The 27,242-nt window shown below is 39.3% G+C and overlaps 1 protein-coding gene across 7 annotated transcripts in view; it reads right to left on the bottom strand.

The window, feature by feature from the left end:
- Positions 1-5,473: 5,473 nt before the first annotated feature.
- Positions 5,474-27,242, bottom strand: part of ASAP1 (ArfGAP with SH3 domain, ankyrin repeat and PH domain 1) — a 146,834-nt gene continuing 125,065 nt past the window's right edge. For 5 of the 7 annotated variants that reach the window (XM_048048676.2, XM_066990742.1, XM_066990746.1 and 2 more), the window contains 7 exons: positions 26,211-26,264; positions 22,804-22,965; positions 19,946-20,012; positions 16,935-16,993; positions 14,126-14,625; positions 10,183-10,305; positions 5,474-8,150 (listed from right to left, as the gene is read on the bottom strand). In XM_048048676.2, the coding sequence (XP_047904633.2) occupies positions 8,076-8,150; positions 10,183-10,305; positions 14,126-14,625; positions 16,935-16,993; positions 19,946-20,012; positions 22,804-22,965; positions 26,211-26,264 (1,040 nt within the window). In that variant the 3' untranslated portion in view covers positions 5,474-8,075. The remainder of the gene's footprint in view (positions 8,151-10,182; positions 10,306-14,125; positions 14,626-16,934; positions 16,994-19,945; positions 20,013-22,803; positions 22,966-26,210; positions 26,265-27,242) is intronic. The other 2 variants (XM_066990743.1, XM_066990747.1) reach the window with 2 other exon arrangements.

Here is a 27,242-nt window from a genome sequence, read left to right on the forward strand (position 1 = left end):
GGAAGAGGAGGCTCCGGCACCTTCGTCGGGCCCGGCTGGGCCGCCCTGCCCCGGCCGGCTGCTAGCGAGCACCGGAGGAGGGAGAAGCATTCCCCCCCGGGGGCTGGTGGAGCGGTCCCAAAATGGGGGATAGGAGGGGAGCACGAGGGGGGTGCGGTGGGTTGGGGTCCTCCGCTGGCCTCAGGGAGGGGGTGCTGAGGTGGGGGGAGGAGGAGGAGGAGGGAGGGCGATGAAGGTTTGTAGCCAAAGGAGGATGCGGAGCGTGGATGCGGGCACAGCCCGATACGCTCGGCTGTTCTGCTGGCACCAGCGTGTCCCCTTCCACCTCAGGCACCTGTGGTGGTGACAAATCCACTGGGATTTCCTCCCACCTAGGGTCCCCCCTGGGAGCCTTGGTGAGGACACTTCTTCACTATGAGGGTGGTGAGGCCCTGGCACAGGCTGCCCAGAGAAGCTGTGGGTGCCCCATCCCTGGGAGTGCTCAAGGCCAGGCTGGATGGGGCTTTGGGTAACCTGGGCTGGTGGGAGGTGTCCCTGCCCGTGGCAGGGAGGTTGGAACCAGATGGGCTTTAAGGTCCCTTCCAACCCAAACCACTCTGTGATTCTATTCGATGATGTGACCCGGCCTCATCCTGCCACCTCAGCAGGAACAGGGACAACTTCAGCATGACCATTCCCGTCAAACGCACGTGAAACCTTTGATGAAGCAGAGAATGAGACAGGTTTTGCAGAAGTAGGAAGACACCAGCCAGCAGCAACACTCAAAAGTGTCCTCGGAAGTTTAAATGCGTACATACCAAAAATAATCACGGACGAGAGTCTTCAGAGTGCAAAGGCTGACAGAGCGCTGCCCTCAGCCCGACCGGCTGGCTTGGGCTGTGGGCTGGCAGCTGGAGGAAGGCCCCACGGCTGGTGGTCCTGGGGCCAGAGTTGTGCTCAGGCACCTGTGACAACCCTGAGGAACCCTGCATGGTGAGAACCCTCCTTTTTCACACTATTGATGGCATCTTGCTTGCAGAAGGTTGCTTGCAGAAGGAGCAAGGATTCCCCCAGGACCCCCGTTCCACCTGCCCAGCACGAAGGACTGCTCAGGCTGCATCAGGTCTCTCCCTCCAGCGACAGATGCTGTTGTTCTCCAGCGCCGTCAATCCCTTTCAGGAACGGATAGGGATTAGATGGGGGAACAGCTCTGGAGTTAATTTCTGTAAATGGCATTCTGCTGGCCAGCTTTAGGGGCAGGAGCTTGCAGGGGGCTCCGATGCTGCAGCTCGCTCTGCAGCCCCAGCAAGGCCCTGTGCTGTGGCACACAGCTCTCTGCAATGCAATGACGACTACAAAACCTGTATGTGGCCCAAAGCAGATGGAAAGGTGACAGCAGGGAGGCTGAAGGCAGAGCTAGCAGCTCTGAGATGCCACGTAGGAAACGGGACTGCTATACAGAAGCACTATACTCAGATCCCTTCTTTTATATTATTTCGCCACTTGTGTATTATTGCAGTAGATGAGCAGCTAACCTTGTGGATCACGAGCAGAACAGATGCCAGCTACACAGAGGGGGAGGTGGTGACCCTAGGAAGACCCCTGGCTAAATAAACATTGCTAGGGGCTTTATTTTGCACAGAAAAAACACTTAGGAAAAACTGCCATTGGAAGATGGAAGGAAGAAAATTCTGCTCTCCAGGGTTTTGAAGTAGAGGGCATTTTCCACCCCCAGATTTATTATTGTTTTTTCATCCCAGCTCTCTCTGCGCCCCAGCAGGGAAGGAGGCACAGGAGGAGCTTTTCTGCTGCACGGGGTCGCATCTCGTTCAGACCTCGCAGGAACACAGATGCTGAGTTAAAGGATGATCCTGAGCAAAATCCAGCCCTCAGCAAGGCAGCTGTGTTCCAGACCTGTGCCACAGAGGTAGGAGAGATGCCAAAATCCCCTCTGAAAAAGACTTATCAGTCCCCATCTTCCATCACTCGATGCCGTTCCAGTTCACATGAAGCTCAGCACTGGAAGCTCCTTGCTCTCCAGCTGTCCAAGCTGTTACATTTCCCTCGTAAGCAGGCTACGAACTCTGTGCACCCTATGGAGGCAGTTGAAGCATTTTCTCTCCAGTGCCTTTCTATAGAGGTTGGGAAGATAGGGAATATATACGGAAGATAGAGACTAAGGAAGATCCTGGATCATAAATCAGCCATTCATCCCCACGCTTCTACTGACCCAACGTCCCCCGAGTTGCTCCACACACCTTCTTCCAGCTCCTGGATCAGCTTCCATACAAGAGAAGGTCTCGGCTGGAATAAGAGCACATGGCTGGCCATTGCAGGAAGGAGCTGCAGCTCACTGACTGCTCTTGCTTTCCTGCCCACAATTACTGCAGTAGAGCTACAGCTCTAAATTTAACATGTACAGTGAATTAAGGGAAGGCTCGGAAACACGAGTATATAGGTCTAGGGCCAGGGATGAGATAGTTTGCATTATAGGCAAGTGATTACAGGCAATATAATCTGCCCTAATTTGAAAAAAAAATAAAAATGCCTGCTTTCATTTTCAAGGTATCTTTGAAACCGTGTGGCTACTGGGGTCATCAGGTCACTAAGGAAGGCTGCAGGCTCCAGCAGAAAGCCATTCCAAAAACCCTGCTTAACCAGCAAACAGCTGCTGACTTTTGGGCAGGCTTCGCTCAAGAGGTGGCTTGTCTTTTTCACCCTGAAGCTCAGCAGCACTTTTTTAATACTTTTCTGTAAGTAGCAAGTTTTGATTTTTATTTAAACACTAAGAAGTCCAGCTCAGAGGCATGTTTATACTTACTAGAGTAGCAGGGATGTGGAAGCAGGGAGGGACAAAGAAAAACACGTTATTAAACAAGGTTTGAGAACAGCTTCAGACTTCAAGCTATTGCATGCTACTCCTTACTGTTTACAGAGTTTACGGACAGCTGTAGTAAGTTCTTCCTGTAGTATTTCCTGGAAAAGAAGCTAAGTAAATTAGTTAGCAAAAAACGTGTTAATGCCACTAATTGAACCAAACAATGGTAAACAGTGAAATAACCTCTACATGCAGCCATTCTAGGGCAGTCTTACGTGTTCAAGGGTGATTCTTTTACACAATGTGACTAAGAAAAAAAAATCAGATTTCTGAATTTCTGGTGGTATCTGAAGCATAAAAACATTCTCAAACTTTAAAGAGAAAAAAAAATAAAAAATGAGGGAATGGACCTAGCTACACACCACCTTTCAGCAACAAATAACAAACATAAGGGAGGGAACATTCCTAATCGGACACTACATGAGCCAAGAGCAGGCAGGCAGGAACTGCACAGCAGCATTAACGCTGGATTTAAGACTCCAGGTAAGCGTAAAGCTTGTTCCAAACACTCGTCCACCGGGCAGTACAGCAAGCTATTGATTAGCTTCTCCTCTGCTCCAGCGGGGTTAGCAGCTGCGATAGCCATCACGAATTGTTTGTCCCTCGCCCCCGCTATTATAAAAGGAGACTAGAGCAGACATCTGCCCTACTGCATACACTGGGGTCTGTTCTGTAACTTGCCGAGGAACAAGGCAAGGCCTGTACAGTGACACACTATCGGTTTTAGCGTTACTCCAACACCAGCTGACGAGAACTAGCCAAAGCTCGCAGGTCCTGTGCACGCTGCGGCACAGGGGGCTGTCAGCTTAACTGCAAGTTGACAAACAGCACGTAGCTTATCTCGAGAAGAAACTTGAGCACTCTCTCGGCAGATGGCTGGGCTCTAAATCATGTCCTGTATAGCCCTGAAAGTATCATTAAGACAACTTGAAATAGTTTGCATTAGGTAAGAAAATATGGGGCTTACAGCTATATAGATGAAAACATCTCACAGTCCCGTGTGCATTCTGTATCCATCTCATAAGCCTACATCAGTTTTAGAAGGGCTAAAATAAGTGTCACAAAAGCACCCCCAACAGCCTTAAACTCAAGGGTAAGCAGCTAAGTTGTCTGTAAGGAACCGAAGTCTGAAGCTGAACTTTAAATATTAAGGGATGACTTTTGTTCCTCTGTCATATTCTGGTTTCCTGACACCAGAGGGTTACCAGTCCAGGGTGTGAACGCCATGAAGCTGTGAACTGGTAACAGGACAGCTTGTTGGGAAAGTAAAGTAATTTGTTATTAATGCTCAAGTCAACTATCACCCAGAACTAGAGTTTGGGGAAGGGGGAAGCATCTGAAAACTATTAAATCATATTTACAGGGTTGGAAGATTTAGTGTTTTTTTTGTTTTGTTTTCTTTTGTTTTTTGGGGGGGGGAGAGGGGGAGGGAGGCTATTCAGAGTTTCATTGATTGGTATTTAAGATTTTCATCACTTTCACTGGTGTTGACCACCAGTCTCTGTTAAATTATGAGCTTTAAGTTTGCCATGAAAAAGAGTGAAAAGGCTGAAACTTTGTAAACCTGAATAACGGGTGTTACTGGGGCATGTGCTTTTCTTGGCCTCTTCAGCTCCAAACGGTATATCAAATACCCACCTCAATTTTGGCTTGCAAAAGAAAATCATACATGTCACTGAAGAGCAAGTAATACAAGCAGGACAAAGACTGAGGTTACTGGAACCAGCAGATCTATGAATGCTGCTGTGTGAAATACTGAGATAAGACAGAAACTGAGCAAGAGCAAAGTATTTAACCACACTGCCTCTCCTGCTCCCTGGTCCACATTTCACTCCCCCTCCTCCAAAATGTGTAGCCTATGCAAATTCAAAATCCCAAACTAACTGAGCAGAATATTCCACGAAGAACCCAGGCTATGCCTGCACTACAGCACAGCGCTCAAGAAGCTACCTCATCGCAGCAGCCTCCTGAGCCCTGCGCCGCTGCAGTTACTATTTTTGATACAAACCAGATCTGATAACTGTACACTCCAACTTTTCCCCCGGCTAAAGGATGAGAAAGTAATTTCAAGTGACTTGTTCTTTTTTGGAGCAGTTGGGTGTTAAATGAAAAACTTCCAAGCACCCAGCTGGGGGCAAATAAAATCTACGCGCTGGATCAGACCTGAAATTCTAAGCAATAACGTCACCTCCGTCCGGGAAAGGTTAGTACCGCTCGAGTCAAGCTGAGGGCTGCTGCTGGGTTTGGTTTTCCTGCTCACAGGCTCGCAAGGCAGTAGGGCAGAGGACCACGCTGGGCAGCTCTTTTCAACCAGAAGGGCCAGCTTTAGAAAACAAAGACACACCGGGCTTTCCACGGAGTCTACTGAAGCCACAGAGGAAGCAAATCGAAACTCATGGAACAAAGTGTTTTGATGCTAGCTTTAGTAAGTCACGTTTTCCAGAAAAAAGGCGACTGTATCCACATTTAACAACCGTTAACACATTTAAATGGCGTTATAGAAGGGGTGGTTTCTAGTCAAGAGGAAACATGTCAAGCGTTGAAGTTCTACCTGCTGGGAATCCGAACTTTCTCCCTGGATGATATTCCAGTTGACAAAAGGGCCTTGTTCAGATATCTGGGATCAACTGAATACATTTATTTAAAAGCAATTTTAAATATTAAAAAAGTAGAAATTAACACATACAGTACTCAAAAACTGTCACATTAAATACATGTGAATAGACAAGTGTACTGATGTTTTACCTTAACATTCAATGAGAATTCAAGATTTTAACTAGTGGCATGATCAGATCTGATTTCTGTACATGTGATGTTCTATGTAATAAAAAAATAAATAGCAACTGTTGTTCAACAGTAAATAAGACATCTGCAGAGCATACTTCCCCCTCTGGGGGCACCTTCCCCTGGCCCTCCCCCCAGCCCCTATCAGCTAATTTTCCATAAAGATTTAGACTTTCCAAATACTATGTCATGTACAAAATCGCAGACAGTGGCTCATTGAGTTCAAATATAATACTGTACTTAAACTCAATCAATATCATACATTTTCAGATTTCTTATGACCCACAATAAGCCAGAATAAACAGAACTATTGTTCCCGATGGAACTCATTTAATTTTATAAAATGCATATGTATACTATTTTAAAGAGCATAGAAAAGAATAGACATTTGACTCTACATAATTTTACATGCCTAGGTTTTCTTTATATGGTTTGCTTTTTATCAGTTTATTTCAAGATCACTTAAAAATACAATTGACCACAAAAGTGAATAGGTTTTGTTCTTTAATGCAACTTAAAACATTGTATTAATGGCTAAAATGGAATGCTAAATAAATGCTAATCCTGACTTCCTTTCCATAAAAAAAAAACAGAGTAAAGTCTGAAATACTGGAACTGGTAATACTGAAGGTTAGATGCCAGCAGGCTTGCTCACTCATTGTGTAATTTTATTTTATTTTTTATAAACTTTTATCATAAGTGATAAAACCATTAACAGTTGATAAATGTTTTTCCATTTTTTTTTTCCATCTGGGGTTTAGACTGGTATTTGTTTCCATATTAACCACAAACAGAATTAAATATTCACTGACTACAGTCTTGTAAAACTGAATTAAAAATGAAAGCCCTCAGAGAGCCTGAGATGTGCTTTTATGAAATGAAAATCTTTCCATGCAGCCAAGACAATCTGCTTTGAAATAGCACTGCTAGGTACTGAAGCCAAAATAACATTTAACACAAGTAATGCGAAGCTACGTATGAAAGTTATGGAACCCGCTACGGACAAACCATGGGAAAAAACACAATTGCATTATGTTTCAAAGTTAAAAAATGATCTTGAAAGTGACACAGTCAATGAAAGTTTTCAGTAATGCATGTAAGTGTTTTCTGGCAATGCAGCTTTATACCAACTTTCAAGAAACCTCAGGTCAAATGCAGCCTTCTAATGATTTTCTTACCAATTAGTTTTATAATAATGTTTGTTAGCTGGTGCTTTGAATTGAGACTACTACAGTTACTGTTTAGTGAACTTTACTAAAACCAGCTCGATACTTGTCATCTGAGTTATTAACAGCCTGATCAAATGCATGAAAGGTCGTATTAACTTCCACTTTCTAAAGCAATTAAAATAATTTAAATTTATCCTTATACCACCACTTAAGAAATTTTATTTAGATAACTAACTTTTAGCAAGGTTGAAGACAGAGGAAAAAGAACCCACAAAATCATTTTTCAAAGAGCCAATTTAGCTATAAACAAATACTGTTGCAAGCTCACATTAATCTGAATAGCAATTAAGTTAAAATGTTCTCTTCTTCAAATGTAGCTACATGACTACAGTACTACTTTTGTACAAAGGCAGGTTTCAAGTAAGCATCTAAATGCATGCATAATGTCAACAGTTAACATTTTCTAGAAGTCCTTGGTTACTAAGAATTCAGTGAAAGAAACCAGCAAATTTCACATATATCTACTAAAGAACAATATGACTAATTTTCATTAAAATAAGTTTTCGAATGAAATAAATTTGTAACTTTTCAAAGTGAGGTAATATCACAGGGGAACTGCAATCACAGTTTGGCATAGGTCCACATAATATAAACATGAAATGCTGTATGCACACCATAAAACATTACTGTTATCTGTAAAGTCAGTGAATATTTGTCTTCATAATTACACTTAACTGAGCACTATATTAAATAAATACCGAAGTGGGTTTCATAGCTGTAAACTGCATACACTTAGAAACTGCAGACTGATTTTTAAATTGTCCAAAACCATTCACTCATTCTAACTTTCTGCTAATTGTATATTGAGAATACCGAGTTATTAGGAACAGTCCTTTCTGTACAGTTACATGGTTGATGGAGACCACCTATGTTTGGAAAGCTGGCAGTTCATACGTATTTTTAACAGCTTAGACAGAGATGTAAGTGCTAGATGCCGAGGATGGCTTCAACGAACCCAATAAGGCGTGCCAGGTTCCAAGGCTACCATAATACTGGCAAAGGCAGAATAACACAGTATATTTACAATACATATAATTCAACCTCATGAGGTGAAACTTAAATGAATTCTTAATTTGTAACAGCAGCTATATATACAATTGTGCACAGGATTACAGGGAGGCAGCAGCGTTTGCTTTTGCTAAAAAGCCCGTCTTGCATGAAGAATGTGCAATGCTCAAGTTTAGTTTTTTTGTTGTTTGTTTTTACTAGTCTGACAGAATGTGCACAAAGGACACTGGAAAGACCCCTTTCCTCTCTGGCTGTCCTTCGATGTGGCCGATCTGCAACACAAGAGAAAAAAAAAATGTCAATACGCATACAGACCTTGTTCACAAACAGCATTTATTCCATTAAAAAACAGCAGAACTGCAAAGATATTAAGGAGCCTCTGCAAGTTCTTTGATAGTTTAAGGCATACCTTAGCTAACATTTGAATTTGTGTAAAGGAGCAAAACAAAACCACACAAGCATATTATAAATACGACAAGCCAACTAAAGCTAAAGAGAACAAAGCTACAGCTGAATTTAGAAACCTGTAGGGGCTATATACACCACTGAATTTCAAGAACCTCACCAAAACTGAAGGCCGACTCTCTATTTTCTGACAGATTAACTTGCAGTAACAAGGCACACGTCTCTCAGAAGCATTCGTCTTAGTTAACTGAATAATGCTAAACATCTCACTTGAGAGAATGCCTGCTTACAATTGTGAAGTTATGATAATATGCATTGCTGGATACAATAAATCCTAGATAAAATTCACTTATTTGAAGTGATAAAGGCCTAGCTGTTTTCTCATTCAATTATAGCACGATTTCTAACGATTTATGTGCATACTGGTGTTTGTAACAAATGACAGCATTGTCCCATTAAGCACTTTCCATATACAATTTCTTACATACTTTGAATAACAGTCATTTATAAAGAAATTTTCAAGCAACTTCTAACAAAGGCAGCACTTTCTATATGAACTTTTCGTGTTCAAAATGCCTTATGGTAAACAATTGTCAAACTGATAGCACTGGAGCAGCAGTCTCGACTGACCACATAACCCTCTCCTCATCCTGCTACAGCGCTGCTCACTGCGTTCAGAATAATAATGTACCTCCTTCCTCTTCCACGACCTAACAAAATGGGAAGGGGAAACATGCAGGGCTGGCCATTTCCTCTTGTAGAGCCAAATTTTTGAAACGTATGAGTCAACAGCACTCATTTCCCTCCTCAGAAACGCTCGAACCGGAGTGCTTCATGGAATTTGTTAGGCATGCGGCTTCATGAAACCCCTGCGTTCTTCACAAAACAGATTCAGCAACTAAAGAAACTATAATCATGGACTGAATGGTATGGCGAATACAGCAGCTTTTTGCTGCACATTGCTATTTTGATACCATCTTTTCAGCTGAAACTTCTCCACATTTAAATGTCCTGCTGAGGAGTGAGAGGAAACCATGTAGCTAGAACCAAAACAGCAAAGATTGCATCGCACTTAGATTAGGAAATCGTAGGCAGCATTGCAGTAAGAATTTGTTTTAATCAAACTGAATGAAACCTGTCTCATTTTCCCCAGTATTAACTCTCAGGTGGGGCAGTTTGATGTAGGAGGGCTTTGGAAACAACAATTAGAGTTTCAAGGGAGGCTGGAGCCCCCGAGCAGGGCTGAGAAAGCCTGAGGTTAGCACTAAAAAATCAAAGACAATAGCTTAGAGAAGGGGGGAGGAGTATGATACAAAATTATGGCACAGGATGGGAGAAAATGTTGATCGGCTACCTCTCATTTAGGGAAAAAAATCAGCAAGTGGGAGCACTAATTTCAAGCAGTTTTTCAGACTCCCAGCAGCCCCTATAGATAAAAGTTATCATTTCTGGTGTACTGCAGATAATTACACTTCCCATTTTTCATGAAGAGCGTAAGCATGCTAAACAGGGTGAAGATATGACACATCCTCTTTACTTGATGGAAGGCTAGCGTACATTACAGCCCAACTTATGTAAATAAATAAATTTAGATGTGTTGTTACGAGCCTGCGATAAAGCCAAACCTAGTCAGGATGCTGCTAGCAGGCTCCCAGGAACAGGCAGACCCTAAGAGAAAAAGGGCGTCTCCTCTAACACGAGTTTAAATGCTGGACATCTGTTTGTGCAAAAAAAAAAACCTGTCCCTGCTGCGTCCCTCCCCTCCCAGTAAAAAAAAAAAAAAACAAAAAAAATAAAAAAAACAGAACAGTAACTACAAAAAAAAATCAGAAAAAAAGAGGCTTTCCTTTAAAAGTCATAAGGAAGTTGTGTGGAGCTATAAAAGGAAAAGATACATACCCACCACTCTTGGTCCTCTTCACCAGTTACAATAATTACTTCTCCTTCAACAAATGTGAGCTCATCATCGTTATCTGCCTGGCAGTCATAAATGGTCTTCACTCGCCTAACCTTGTTCTTTCCCTAAAAATACAGCGAAGTTTTAGATGAAAGACATGAGGAACAGCGAAAATATATCGTATGAGTTATACCTTCCAGTTATTCTCTATTTTATGAAAATGTGAAGCCCACCAAATTTCCTTCTCTGCAATTAGGGCATGAAAATCTAAAAACTACGATTCAACGAAAAAAAAAGAAAAAAAGGAAGATACCTACACAGGTCTAGGTTGTCTTAAGATTCAGAACTCCCAAGAGACTTTTATATCTAGTGCACTGCGTAAGTATCCTACACATCTTCCATCAAAGCTTAAATACAGTCATTACATTCTTCCAATGCACAACCACCCTCTTTCTCCTACATCACATACATAACTAAAAAAGCAAAACAGAAAATGAAATCCAATCTCCTCTGAACATTACAACAGTGGTACAGACTGAGGAAAATGCTGCCTTTAAATCCCAGTATTCCTTCCAATTTGGGGTTTGGGTCTAGCAGGAAAATACAGTATCCTCTGACTTCAGATCTGCTTATAGGATTGAATCTGGAAATTATTTCTGAATGGGTTTTGATCAGAATGTTAGTGATTTCTTATTAAAAAGAATCATAATTTCAGATGGCAGCATTATTTTGTGATGATAGTTCACAATAGATTTTCTCACAGTTCCCTTATTCTGAGTCCAAGTATTTTCTAGGTCATACTTTGCTGCATGCTGCTAATTCATATGAAAAAGCCTGAGCCACGGACTCCTCCCTGAACATATGTTTCCCATGGCAGGAAAAATGCTTTAAATTATTTCCAAATAGACTAAGTAAGCAATGTGAACAGAAATATGCTGCTACTTTATATTCACAGAAATATGCTGCTGCTTTATAGTCCTGTGTTTTTATACCCACACTTCTTCAAAAACTGCAGTTCCTCTTTGAACAGAAGTAGTCAGATAACAAGAATGCAAAAAACAAGAACAGCAGAAGGAGATGAGAAGCAGGAGGGCTACGAAGAAAAAGTCAGCAGGTTTAGAGGAATTTGAGCCAAAAGTAACTTCACAGAGGAAATTTCCTAGGGAGTTCTCTCTTTGCTGTTACCTACCCATTTGGAATACCTCTGCGTTTTGGCAAAAAAAAAAAACCAAAAAATGCGTGCAGTTCAACAGCAGAACAGGCGCACAGCGAGCAGCACTCACACTGAAGTTATAGAAAAATAACAATTACAAATGTAAGGGGTGATGCAGTGAACACAACATAAGACCAGGAAAAATGTACTCTTGAGACAAATGAACAGAAATACCTTAGGTGAAATTCACATGAGATCAAAGGAAAGTTTTTTTGTCCTTTTTTCCCCCCCAGCAAGGATTTGCTGCAGCAAGAAGTTACTTCAAAAAAACGCTTTCTCTCTTTTTTTTTTTTTTTAAATAAATTCAGGTAATTTGAACAGAAATCTTAACTATCACAAGGGACTGAAATTCAGTATTAATGGATATTTGGAGCCCGTCCCAGCTTTCAACTCCAGAGAAGCTTTGCAAACTAAGAACAGCTCCGATCAATGCTCACTGGATGAAGGGAAACAACTACTTTTGACAGATAAAAATTGTATCATTCAGCAAGGAGACTGTAGGAGGTTTTATTCCTCTAACCTTAGAGGACTGTGTGCAACTCTGCGTGCAAGAACACAAGAAAAATGCCTGAAGTTGCTCCTGGTTCTTTTTGTTTAGTACTACAGACGACATTTTAATATTTTATTACTTTCACCTAGAAGAGCAGTAGAAGGAAGAATTCAAGCCTGAGGTGGTATTAATCTCGAGAAGGTTTACGAAAGGATGGATATGAAGAAAGTGTATGTTTTCCAGAATAGAGACTGGGGCACTGGTGTGTGAAAAAAAAAAAAAAAAAAAAAAAGTAATTCCAGGACATGTAATTTGCAACTTTAAACAAAAACACGCAAAAATCACAACTCTGTATCCAAATATTAGTACCTATTCAGGAACACATTTCTTCTGTTCAAGACCAAATATTAATCAGCTGCTGTGGTCATTAAATAATCTCTTTATGTTCTTATTTACACTCAACAATTGTTTAAAAAGAATTTTTTTCTCTGTAAAGCACATACACAAGTGTTCAGTGTTATTTTACAAGCATTCAGAATAGGCTTAGTTTCTCAAAAACTATCATTTTAATACCTTACGTATTATCAGTATTGGCATTTCTACCTAATAATTTTGAACAACTGGTTTTCTAAAACTTCCCAAAACCAATTTTTGCTCCTCTATTTGGTAGCTAAACAGGCAAAATCAAGACTGAAGTACCCACACGTACTCGTGGCTGTTCTCACAGGTCTTAATGTTGCACTGTCATGTAGTATTTCATCAGTTTATGCTGAGAGGAAATAGCAACAGGTTGAAAGTGCAAGCAAAACACATTTAAGATGAACTCTTGCACATTATTGCTGGAGGAAAAAGAAGCGCAGTGGACAAGAAAGATATATGTGCGTACACAATGCTGAGCAGAAGAGTGGAAAGTAATTATCATGGATCCATCAGCATTTTGATCACTCCAAAAGAGAGGAACCATTTGATGTGCTGAACATATGAAAACAGCTGAATTTGGAGGACACTGAATTTTTACTCCTGATGTTTCTGCGTAAAACAGGGGGAGAGTTTAAAAAAACACAAGTCCCAAAACCCAATCCACTGTTTGCTGTCATTCCCTCTATTAGAAGGGGAAAATGGCTGAGAACGACCAGTGTCATTTGCTTCCTTCTATTCAAAAGCACATAAACAAACAAACCATAGTTGCAGACACCTTTTGATCAGATCCCTGTACTTTTTATTTTTCATCTAATCTCCAGAGTGATCAGGAAGCCCCAGCACAGTCTTCCTCAGTTCATTCAGATAGGAAGTTGCAGACAAGTCAAGCACAGCAGCCAGGCAGAACGATGGCCCTACACAAAGTGTTCTTTCTCAACCAAGCACACGAAGGGAGAAACTCACCCTCTGCTTTCACTACCAGAACGGAAGTCACATTTCCTTTCACATAAGTGCTTTGCATAGCCAATTTGACAAGCAAAACCAGCTCCTTTTTTGATGTATTCTTAATGATGAAAATCTTGAGAGCACTCTGAGTTTCATAAAACGATTTCAATATACATATGCATGAAAAAAAGCCTCTGTTGGATGGAAATTGCACTTGCTAGCAAGATTAATAGCAAGATGAACTGGGGATTGAGCAAGGAGACTTGGAACCTAGTTACAGCCCCAGCTCCGTTATGGCACACCATCCAGCCGTGTCTATTTTAGAAACTGAGCAATATATCTGAACCTCTGTTAACCTTGTAAGTACACCTACATCAAATATTCATGACAGGAACATTCACAAATTTGTCACAGTTTACCTGTAATTTACTTACTTTTTTTTTTTTTTTAACCTACTGATTAATATCAGTCAGCACTGATAGGTGCTAATATCCTTTTTTAACAGTTACAAAAATCAAATACATACATATTCCGGTAATCTACAAAGCAGTCAGCAGAGAAACCCAATTAACTCAGAAGTATGACTTGCACAGATAGACATGCCCAAGTTCCCTAGTAAATCTTAATACATTAGCATGCTCCCAAGACTACCGTTTTATATTACTAGTATTTGCTTCAGCATGCAAGAGGCCTTGTAAACCCCAAGGATTTGCTGAAGCTTCTTGGAAGTACAAAAAAACACCTCATTCCCCGTCCCAGCCCGTAACTTTACCAGCTTTGTGTGCTTAGCTCAAGGGCTTTCTTTTTTGCACAGATACTCCTATGGTAACTTCAAAGCCCTGCAAGGAAAAATTTAACTAGCTGGAATAATACCTACCATATTTATTTTCCTGGGAAGTGGCACAGGGGTTTCTGGCAAGGTATGCGTTATGTCATTAGACTCTTCAGATGCTTGCTTTTGGACGGTGTCTCTAGATTGTACATTTGGAGAAAGATCTAAGGAGTGAGATTTTTGATTCGCCTCCGAGGGCTGAGGCTTTGGTGATGCTTCTCCACCTTGAGTTTTAGCCAACAGCTCTCCAAGCTGAGGTTTTGGAGGAAGGTCCTTCATTTGCGGCTTTGGAGGTAAGTCTCCAAGTTGCGGTTTTGGTGGCAAATCTCCCAGCTGAGGTTTTGGGGGTAGTTCTCCAGGCTTTGGGGGTAAATCTCCTACTTGAGGTTTCTGAGTTAGTTCCAGAGGCAGAGGCTTTGGGGGCAAATCTCCAGGTTGTGGTTTCTGTGGTATATCGATGGACAGTGAGGGCTTAAACATTTCCGCGTGCTGATTGGATTTATCTATTGAAAGATGATGACTGGTTTCTATTTTTCTTAGTGCCACTAAAACAAAAGAAGAATGTTTATTCACAATCTCGTTTAAATATTACAGAACTGAGGTGCATATCAAAACTGTAACGGTATAACGACCATATGTTCACCGAGCTCTGATAACTACCCGTATGTCCTCCTAGTCTGCGACAAACGCAAGACAATGCGACTTCACTTAACCCTCTTTCGCTGAGGACAATGCCAGGTCTCATTTCATTGCTCCTACTGGAGGCCAGGCGTGCTTAACGCAACAGCTACTAGGCGTCAATTTATAGATTAACCACTTGTGCTGAAATAACGTGATTGGTCTTTAGACCTGAACAAAGATACTGAACACAAAAAAAAAGATGCATTTTGCAAAGAAGTCTATCAACCCACTGATGTGGCTGCAATGAAAATTCTCTTTAATGCCAATTATTCATACATACAATTGAACTTCACACACAAAAAAAGATCAAGTCTCAGGATTACTGCCTGTAAAATCTTAAGGAAGAGAGCAAGTGACTGTGTGTACATCCTAAACAACAAACTGTAATATAGATTTTCAAACTAAAACCAAAGTGGATGATTTTAAATGTGTACAATTTACTCAAGAGGAGAAATTCTACAATAATGCATTTTGCAGATTTTATGAAAAGAAAATGAAAATAGCTTTTCCTCGGAGTAATGCACCGATTCTACTGCTTACTCCCTTAAGAAAAATTCTAATTGTATAATGCTACTTGACTAAAATCTACCTTAAAAACTTAAACTGAAAACAACAAAAAGTCCCCAAGCCAAACAACCTTGTATTAAAGGAGATGCAAGGGAAAATGAGAGAAAAAAAAAGTTGTGATCCGTAACTAAAGTAACAAATTTTGACTAGAAGAAATCATTTTATATGGTATTCAGCATTGGTTTATTGTATCGTACCAGCCAAAAAAGGTGGTATGACATCTTACTGAGAAAGCAACACCGCTCACTTTGGATATCACCTACTACAAAGAACCTTTTCATGCTGTTTTATGGTTATTTATACCAAAAGAGCAAAAATTTGCATAATTTCCATGGAGAAATTGAATAGCTATTATCAGAAGCCTCAATTTAAGAAACTACTAGACTTAACCAGTAAGAAACATACAAGCACTGATCATCCACATTGGTTTGAGACTTAAATAACACGAAACACCGACACTAGCCCTTATCAAAGTGCTTTGATTGAGCCTATATTAAATTTTCACCTGTAATCATCTATATCATTTTAAATCAAAGAAATGTTGACTTCATTACTAGTCATATTCTATCATACCATTTAGTGTCTCTTTCAAAAGATGATGTAATATCTTAATTATCATTTAATAATTTCACATTTGCATTTTCTGTTGAAGTGATTTGTGCTCTATAGTTCAGCCATCTAGTTTTAAAAGTTTGGACAGGCAGTATTCACTGCCTGATCTTCAGGCTCTATAATCTTGAGTAATCATCCACCCATACACGCATAATGTATTCTTGATGGATTCTGTATTATGAGGAAGTAGGAGGTAGGCCTGCTTACTATTTTATAGTCTGATGCAGAAGTGCAAAAACCCTTTGAACTCATAAGGGAGGTTTTATTTAAAGAGGATAAAAAATATTTCTAAAAAGAAAAAGACCATAACGTGTTGACTGGGATGACGGTCTCAGCGAGTTTGTCACTGATATATATACGTATATAACTGAGCACATAAGAGTACCTGATTCCTTTCCAAGTAGTTAAAAGGACAACAATCCTGTTTGCCAAAACATGGCAATGGACACACTCGTTTCAAAGATATTAAGGAATTGGACATATGGATATTTGGTAGAATAAAGAATTCAACAATAACAGTGGCCAAAGATGAAAAAAGGAGTGCTGAGAGAGGTTATCCACCCAGATACTCAAAAAGTGGTTGCATATGGCATTGAACAACCTGCTCTCTTGTCAAAAAGTTCATAGAATTGCAGAATCATTCAGGTTGGAAAGGACCTCTAAGACGATCTATAGTACTAGTTTAGTTTTTAAGTTGTCCCTGCTCTGAGTGGGGGATTGGACCAGATGACCTCCTGAGGTCTCTTTCAGCTTCTATTATTTTGATTTTATTTTTTTCCTTCTTTCACTACGTTTTATAGATCTAACTAAATTTTAGTTTAATAAAAACATTCCCGATCTCCGAAACCTTTTCAGTTTTGGTAAAGTTCCATGGTTTGTGGTGTTTTAGCAATAAAACTTTTGCTGAAAAGACCAATATATTTAAAACAAGCACGTACTCTCATACACATTTAAGAGAGAATTATGAGAATACCCACAAAAAAAACCCTCTTACCTTTCTGAGGTAGTTTGGGAAGAACTCTAGGGCCAAGTGCAGTCTTTGCAGTCCCAGTGCTAAATCAACAGATGTGAATTATTAGTGCCATTGTTATAAAGTGTACTTCTTCTATCCTATTTTTTTCTTCTACACAACCATAATTTAGAAAAATCCACTTTTTTTTTGTATAACCGATTTGTCATCTTCTCTGTGCAACAATCCCAAAACTCAAAGCGCTGTTAAGAATGGACTGCTTTTTTAAACAGAGAAAGGGACACACAAACACCACTCAGCTCTAATGCTACAGGGCAGATTTATTCTATAAACAAAATGTGCAAAAATGTACTCTGAAAATGGATGAAGCTGAACGACCAGCTCAGTGGGGAGATCCTGAACTTTAAAGAAACTTCAGTCTTTCAATATTAAAATAACTATATTGACTCATTCAAACTATCGTCTGTCCTTTATGTCAGCGGTTTGAAGTTTTCCAGGACTGAGTCTATGCCTTGCACGAGTGTAACTGCACACAGTGTTTCTGCTACTCAAGTACTGGTAGGTGAGGGAAAGCAACACCCTACATTGTCAACTTCTGTTACAGCCGTGTTAGCTACTCATAATGGTAAGCAACAACACAAGCAGGACAGTTGGGAGTATTTTAATCACAGTACAAAAATCTGAGCTGGTTGCATATTATTAAAACTTTCCATCTATGCTTTCTTTCTGCTCTGGACCTTTTTTTTTTTTTTTTTACCCCCAGAATTAACAACAGGGGGGCTCAAATTTGCAAGCATGGCTTCTGATGGCAAAAATTATTATAAACTTCAACAAAAAAGAATCACAGTCCTTCCAACAAAAACATACCTTACTCATTTTTATAGAAGAGGACTGGAAAAAAAATTACACAAATCTGTGCATGTATTTATATGTTTTTTAGAACTATTCTTACACCGGAGAGTAAGAAACACAAAGATGATGTTTATAAGACCACCACATCTTGACTAGCAGATTGGAATTTTCATTTTTCATGTGGTCAATTTACACATCAATCACAGACACTGAACGATACTTCCGTAACTTGCTGTCAGCAGCCAGGTCTACCTATGTCACAGGTAGCTCTCCTTGAGACACATACTACACTATCTTAGGACACTGAGCCCTATGAGGCTTTGAAAATATCAGTTACAAGTACGTATAAATAAATGGTTGTGATTCCTTTTGCTTTCTATACTCAATTAGGAAGAGGCTCCCCAGAAGACCTACTTTTTTATTTCGTTTTAAAACAAACAATGCATTAAAATGAACTCTGATCTTTAAGGAAATAAGCCATTTGTTGAAAATGTTTCACCCCTGATCCAAACACAACAGTGACACCTGTTTCCTCAAACAAGCAATCTTATAAAATACTTACTTCCTTAACTCAATTTAATCCTAAACTACCATCTGGCTTGGCACCAGATAAACCCTGCCGTAAAAGGGAAAATAATCTGACAGGTTGTTCTGCTTTCCTGAAGTTACAATTCTGACAAGGTTTGTGCCTTTGGACTCCACCTTTCTGAACGTTTTGCTAAGGTAACTCCACTGCTTCACATCTGCAGGATCTTTAAGCACAGATGGTGAGGTAATAGCTAGATCTGCCTCTTCATGACGTGTTTAGGTTGATTCCAACTTCCTTCCCCAAAAAAATATTAAAAAAGAGAGCCAAGGCATGAAAACAATCGATCAATAAATAAAAATCAGTATCATTTCAGAATAATTACTCAAACAAGGGAGGGGGGTGACGAGCTCGTCAGAATACATTCAACAAAGCAGAGTCTTCTGCTGCATCAGCAGCCTTGATCCCAGTACTACTTGTCTCTGAGGGTAACTTTTGAAAATGAGTGCAATGGAACACTAAAGCTTAATTTCCTAGCTTTAAAAGCTAAAATACATCATGACATAAAACTGTAAGAGCCAAACTCAACCTTCAGCATATAATTCCCTATATGTTACCTAATATACCTATATATTACCTATAATTACCTAGGCCTTTGACTAATACCATCAAGCACTGTCTCATGCTTTTACCCTCACACATATCGAGTATGGCACCAGCTTTTTGTGATGCAGAACATCACCGCTTTTTCTTTGAATACCACATGACACCTGGATGCATTCAGCCAACACAGCAAGTCAGCTGTGCTACCAAGAACACATCCACAGCCTGTCTAGGCAAGGCAGATCACAGACTGAGGATGTCCAGAAGCTCCATCTGCACATCTCCTGCGATTTGCATGATGTTACACATCTATCTCCATGCCCTGATCACACACATTTGTGGCCAGAGAAGGACTCCATCATCCTGCTTGAGGCACGTGTTTATTACCACTACCATGCTTTGAACCTAAGGACTCTGGAATTGCAACACAGATGAAGTAACAAATGGTGACAGGACTATGTGGCTCTCCTTACTAGTCCAGCTATTGACAAAGACACTTTTAACTAGTGGCCAGATGAACAGTTTGTGTTCCTACAGACTTGTGTGTCAGCACGTAAGCCTGGCAGAAAGGAAGACAGTTAACCCGGAGGACTGAAACGACTCCTCTCCGCTACAGAGCTAACTTCTATGTCTACCTACATCAAGAGTAACACTGTGAAACGTTTTGTTTTTCCACAGCTGCAGGCATGAGACCTCACATTAAAGTAGGTAACATGAAATGCCAGGAGACATGAAAATAAAACTTATGTCCCGCTGGACTGCAATCTGAGGCAACATTCCCTAGCTCAGGCCTTGCTTCTGCAGGAGCAACAGGCAGATCTGCTGGTACAAGTTGTTCTGTCCATCCTGTTCAAAGGGTGAATTGTGTATGGACAGCCACGAACGAAGCGTAGGAGGCTCGATGAAGCCAAAGTATTTGTATGGAAGTAATGCATGCAGAAAACTAATGAAGAAAGATAGCTAGGATTTTATTTCATATGAAAAACTTTTTTTTTCCCCCCTAATTCACAGATTAGGTAAGTTTTCATCTTTCCTCTCATATAGAGATGTTTACCTTGACTGCTGAGACATCCCCTCAAACTTATTTGCAGCCTTAGTTGAAGGTGGGCCCAAATCATTACCTGAGGCGAAAAAAAACAATTACAAAAATGAACATTAGGATAACTGAAATATGATCAGCAGAGGGTGCAACTTAAAGCAAAGTCCACAGTCTTTCAAGTATGCTCTATACAACGTCTGAAGATTTTAAAGATCAGTCTTTGCTAACAATTTAGCAACTGAAAAAGCTACAGGGACCTCAATAATCCAATCTGACCTTTCATATAACACATTTCAGAATTCACTGCTAGCTCACATCTGCTGTCAAGGGAAGACTGAATTACACTGCTGAGTTGATGCTGTAAGGCATTTGCTTTGAATATTGTGTTTCAATTTTCTCTGAAAAGGAGATACTGCAGGCCAGTATCCAAATATATTTATGGCAGATGTTTACATTTTGAATTATAAGGCAAACCGTTATAAAAATCAACACAAATTTGATTTTATTCACAAAATATCAACTCTCTAAGGATTGGTATTTTATAGTACAGAGTCATTAAATCATCAAAGGCTATTCTTTAAGCCTTGTTATCATAAACTGAGCGTTAACTCTTGGTAAAGACAAGATCCTGGGTATATTCAATTATATCAAAAGGTAGCAAAACCCAACCCCAAGTGCTTCTCAGCTCCTTCAACAGAAAGCTTTTCTTTCATTAATAATCATCTAACTACTTTTAGTGCCTTTTTCGTTCCCCCTTCTCTCTTCTGTTACAGCGTATCTCAACAGTCTTAAAGCCAACTTCAAAAGCATTACATCTATTTCAGAGACAAAATTTACTAGAGTGGCATTTAATGATCCGAGAATGCAAAATACTTCCTATGCAAGAGAATGACATACCTTGCTAGACGCCATTCTTAGTGCATGGAAGTCTAAATGAAACAGCAGAGAAGCCTGAGCCTCCCTAAAAATTTTTGTTTATATAAAAAATGGAGAAGTACAAAACATTTTTAAGACTAAAAACAAACTAAGCCTTTCACGTATAGATCCTATGGAAAACAAAAATATCTCATGGTTGCTATGGAAATCCAGCATCACCTAAAAGACATTTCTGGAACATATGCAAATAGTAACTTAACTTGCTTAGACATAAGCTAAGGATTGTTCTGCTTGAAGCCTCAGTTAATGTACACACTCGACAAAAGCTGAAATGCAAAATTACAAGAAATATAGCAACACAGAAAAGGAGCTTCTGAAAGGGAAAGCAGTGAGCATCTTACAACAGTCTTACACCAAAGCCACAAAGGCTCGTATCTACAAGGGCCTTCCTCTTTTATAAACACATAACTTAATACTTGCTTCAAATCCAAATGGACTTTGAAACAAGTTTTGTGCAGTTCTCAGCTAAGAAAAGGAGGAGAAAATGCTCCTTTTCCATCCACTGAAATTTAGTCTACATAGCACAGGCAGAAAAGAGACAGAAGAAGCAATGTTCCACTACCAAAAAGTTCAACTCCACTCTTGCACCTTCCTGTATTTTTGTGTCCTTCAACAGTTACCTGGTATTTTTAAAGAAAAGTTGGCACTAACTTAGCATCGGCTCCCACCACACCTTTCATTCTGCTAGCGTTACTTTATGTAATATTCTAGTGTATGGTATTCTAGGAGTTGATTTGGACTTAAAAATTAAAAAATAAAAATAAAAATCTTTAAAGTCCAAGCTCTTCCAATGTCTTGACTGCCTCTGCAATAGTAGCAGACTACTGTAGGAAAAATTTTTCCGTATCCCAGATGTCTGAAAAAGTAGATAATCAACAAGATTGCCATTTTGTACTCCTTGAGAAAAAGGCTTCACTTTTCATTGGACTCCATATTTCACTTCATATTAAATCCTAGATCAAGTCAGATAATATTCTACACGTGAGCACTACAGGATTTAACACATGTAACTCAATTTGCTGGGGGAAGAAAAAGTGCTTTTATGATATTAATTTTGTGTTTACATGCAAATAGAAAGAGGACACTCCTAAGATACGAGTAGTGTATGGATGACCCCCTTATATAAGTAGTAGATTCCAGCTCAAAAGTTTATGGATTTATGGAAATCCTGCCAGCAAGACTAAAATTATAGAAAATTACATAGGCTTAAGATTGATAGCTACAGGGAGAAGTTGATGGCACAGAGAAACATTTAATTGCAGAGAGGAAGAATTTGAGTAGAACGGAAAATAATTTCTAAAAAGCCTGTGTCAGAAAGGTATCATGTTAAAAAAAAAAAAAAGTGCTGTTTCTGTATAACTTCTGCTGGTAGAAGGACGCAAACCTATCAGCGTTTGCATACAGACAACATCACAAAATCTGAAAACATAAGACAACACATCCCACCAGTTAGGCACGAACACTGTACAGGAGAGACTTGACAGAGAGCCCCAGGCAATGAGCTGTTGTTCTAGGAATCAGGTGAACTGCACAGACCCACCGGGGGGCATCTGCCCCAAAACTGAGATCCACCCAGAGCAATCAGCTGCTCAGGGCAGCGGCAGGGGTGAGCAAACAGGTGCAGAGAAGATGCAGCAGATGAGAGGGATGGGGTGAAGCAGCCTGGGAAGCTAAGGGTAAAGAGAGGGAGGCAGCAGAGGAGACCGAGCTGGGCCCCAAGGAAGCGTGGGATATTTTCACTTTTCTCAAGTGAGACTCAGATACAGAAGCCTGGAAGCTACAGTGCCCGAAGACAGAACTCTTGATTTATTTGAGCTGACGTTACATACAGCTGCGATCATTGGAAAGCAAGCACCAGGTGAAAGAAACCAAAGATCATATATCATCCAGCACAAAGGTTTTCCCCTGCCCTTTTTGTTTTGCAGTTCGAAACTCACCCCAAGGAATTGGGCCCTTATTCTGGGGTCCATGAGGTAGTGGGCTTGGTGGGTCAGAGAGGGTTCTTTTGTGTCCTGGGGGTGGGGGAGGTGGCCTCTTCTTGGAAAGAGTGGAGCTGCCACTAGAGGTTTGAGTGCTTAGAGGGAGGGTTGAAGGTGGGCCTGCAAAATAACAAACAACCTTCTTACAAATACATGTGCATAAACAGCAAAGCAGCACCGAAAAAAATCACAGTCAGACCACAGTGAAGTGCAGCAAAGGACTAAAATCAAAAGATGAGCCATGCCAAAACACCATTTGGATTAAACGACACATTCACCGCATTTGTAACCAGGTTAGCTGTGGGAAGATAAGCAACTTGACAATAAAACAACACGCATACTCATGTTTGAAAATACAGGATTAATCGCTCCAGGATTTCTAATTTTAGGTATTGTTTAAAAAAGATCTTAAAATTAAAGATTGATTAAAGCAATTGGGGTTTCACTTACTATTTACTCGTATCAGAACAAAATAGCATCCTAGATGTTCTATTGCGTGGCTAGTTTTTTTTTTTGTTGTTGGTTTTTACCTCCTCTCTCTAGGGCACGCTATATCAACTCTCTAATAAATTGAAGGGGGGAGGAAGGGTAGAGAAATGTATCTTCAAATTTTCTTTGCTTTGCATTTTGAAATAAACCAATATTTGTTTTCTATAGTTATTTCCCATTTTTTTCTTTCTTATACACATTCTTAGAGCAATGCAAACTTTTGTATGCTGTATATATAAAATATATATCAGAAAGACCTTTTTATCAGGTTGAGATTAGATAGTTACATTTGCTTAGAGCACCTTATACAGTCACCTAAACCCTGCATTTCCCCCAGATCAATGTTGGCACAACTATTATTCAACACAGTATGTTCTACATGACACACAAACAGATACTACTTAAAAGAAAAAGTAACCACAGGGGAAGATGAGAGTTCTCCCTATTCAGCTTCACCATTCACCTTCAAAACGTCTTTAACAAGGAACTGAAGGAAGCAGGCAGCGAGGAGACAACTGCTCAAGTCAGCTGTCATTACTGCCAAAACAAATTATTTGTGACACTTACCTAATTTAGTTCTACATTAGTTTAGATTAGCTTAAAGTTCATTTATTTTTTAATCTTCTCAACTAATAACATTTCCCTGCAGTCACGATCTTGCAGTAAGTTCTGCATGCAAGAGAGCTTTGTTATCACAGACTGTGGATAAATGCAGAAGACTGACCAGATAGCCTTAAAAGCCAAGTTTATTTATATCTGAAATTTCACGTCTGTCATCGCATGTTTTTAGCACTATAAAATCAGCTTATTTCTGAAAACGCAGCTTATCTGAACAGCATTTGAGTCAAGGCTTTCATTTTGTTCATCAGCACGTACCCTTAACCTGCACACAGAACTGGATTTGCATCTTTAAAAAGATTTGCCTAATCTCTATAGGTAGACAGAAAACATACTGAAGTCTGCATTCCTTCCCAAATATGTATCATAAAATTATTAAAATTTTAGCAAAGATTATTCTTCATTAGGTGAAATACTGAACATTGAAAAAGTAGCTTCAATTACCCCACAAACATGTGCACGTTTGCCAAGTATTTTCAGCTGGTGATCTCTCTCTTTCTTCTTAACCTCAAAGAAAAGGTGAACAAGACTGCCCCTAATGATCCTGTCTCTTCTCTTCCAGATTCAAGGACTTTCACTGCTCAGCAGAATCCCTCAACCACAACCCCAGCAGGTATTTTGGACCTGGCTTTTTATTACTTACTCTTTTGAGTCAAATTATACATCCAACTCGGATATTCTATGATTCTATGATTTCACGGTTGTTCCTCTCTATTTAATTTACTCCCAAGTTCCCAAAATAATTAACTGACAAGCAGCAAATGTAAATGCAAATTCATGATTGTTCTCCAATTTGTATGCTCTTTTTTTTTTTTCTCTGACCTTAAGTTATTTAAGAATGCAAACTAATTTAAAGCATGCATTTAAATGTTTCTCACATAAAAAAAAAAATACTGTACTGAAATCTGACAAGCAGTTTCATACTTTCAAAATGTCTGCAAGTGGCACTGGCTAGTAATCCATCGACTCTAGCATGCTACCACCTGGTGTCCTGTGGTGGGAACTACACTACAGCATCACCGCTCAGTGCTAGTCTTTCCCCTCCCTGCTGCAAACTACAAATAGCGCAAACTTTGCTTAAAGAGAGAGAAAAAGTGGAGGAAATGCATTGCGGTTGCTTTGCACAGTTATTTATTACAATAAAAACCATCGGAATTGAAATAAACTTTGTAGTTATTGCCAACAAAATGAAGATTTTTTCACTGTAACAGTAACATTTAGTAGGGTTAAAAGCTTTTTCACTACGTTTATAAAGAAATATTTTATACTTCGCACTAGTAATACGTCTCCAGACATCAAAGCTTAAAAACATCCTCCCCTCGTAGCTTTAAAGAGTTCACACTGTATACAGCAATTACAGGAAAATGTGTTAAGCTATTAAAAACAGGACATCTTATGTTTTCAGACTCCTAGCGTATGTTCCTATATTAATTTCACAGGTGTATAAATAACAACTTAGAAGTCATACACTAATGATTAGATGGTTGAAACACCACTTACTTTCAAATAAACAGTAAACAAAGGAAAACGTCAAATGTCTTTTCAGAAAAAGGTACAAAGTCACACGATGTTTTGCATAAAGCAAACACGGGAAATGTTCTCAAATCTAAATCAGTTTGTGGAAACAGCTGATGGAATAATAAAGACATCTGATACTGTACTGTTTGTAAAATTATAAAATATTTCATATTACATAAAGAAAACCTCAAAAAAAAAGTTACTTTTTAAAATTAGCCCTGTGTAAGTAATAATCAGAGCGGTTGCTTTTCTAGATCAAAGGTATTTTGTGATTCTAGCCAGGCAGCAAGTAAGCCAACCATTTCTTCTCCACAGTCATTATAACCATGTTTTCTCACATAATTGTGAATTTCACATTTCACAAAGAACATCTTCCTCCCAAAGGCCAAAAAAATAAAGAACCCTCTTGACCTTTAATTTTGCTTCCATTGGGCTCTCCCCTTCAGTGAGCTGGGCAGTTGCTTTCAGAGCAAAGTACAAGCTATTGGCAACTTATGACTTTTATCCATTACAAGAACCAGATTCACGTGTGAACAGACCATATAATCTTAAATATTGTACTACAGGAAATAACTGGAAAGAAGTCTGCAATTCATAGTGCACTGCGCTTCAGCTTTTGTGCGGTTAGTATATTATCTATTAATTCGTGTACTGGTGAAAACATGCAAAGCTGTTACCATCCACTTAAGAAATGGTGGGTTTATAGTGTAAAAACCTCACATTTCTATGCATTTTTTTACCACTTAATGAGAGATATGGAAGAACCAGTATTCCAGTTAATGGTAGAACGGGTACTGAAAAGGAAAGTAAGTTTATATTAAAAATTGTATTTTCATTAACAAATGTTGGTATTTTTATTTTTCAAGTTCTAATGATTGACACTTTTTGCATAGATATAACTAATAGCCTTAACTTTATCTTACTTTAGACCATAATTAAAGAAATCGATCCCAGTGGCTGCAAACAAGAAAGCTAGAAATACAAATTGATTCAATATTAGCATCTGAAGAACATTCCAAAACCAATGCTAGAACCCATCCTGTTAAAAAAAAAAAAAAGTGCCAAAATTTATATGAAACTATGCAGTTTGGGTTGCTGCACAAATATAACTAGAAGAAAACCAACACTTGTCAGTTAGTTCACTCTTCCTATTACGGTACTAAAAAATGCAAAATTGGACTCGGATAACTATTATTTGACTTTTTTTTTATACATATTTTTGTAAATGTGTTGTGTATTTTGGTTAAGTCTTTATATGCAAGAGAACTGTAGAATCTTGACAGCACTCAAAAGAAACAGAAGAAACTGAATGACCTCAAAAGTTGAAGTAAGATTATTTCCTTAAGAAAGATTAAATATAACCATACAACGGATAATGTTAAAATTCTAGACAAAGAAACTGTCATTACACTTCCCAGTCACTTGTAATCCAGAAGGTTTATTTAAATAGAAAGGTATAGAGAAGGGCCAGTATAATGAACAAACAACTTGAACAAATTAAATTACTCTATTAGAAAATTAAAATTAAGATATTAAAATACTCTACTAGAAAACAAAAGTAGTATTAGATTTGCTTAGTCTAACAAAACAAAAACAGACCTGCATGTTGTCTTTCCAGGTAGCAGCACCCTAATACGGACGCCAGTGACAGAAAAATCACTGAAGGTAAACAATAATGTTGGTACACGAACAAAGTAATTTCCTGGGCTTCGGAAGATTTCTAATCTTATGAGCAATGCAGTCAGGCAACTTGCAGAAGTCTCTACTAAATG

This window comes from Anser cygnoides, chromosome 2, assembly GCF_040182565.1.
Source record: "Anser cygnoides isolate HZ-2024a breed goose chromosome 2, Taihu_goose_T2T_genome, whole genome shotgun sequence".
Lineage (NCBI taxonomy): Eukaryota > Metazoa > Chordata > Aves > Anseriformes > Anatidae > Anser > Anser cygnoides.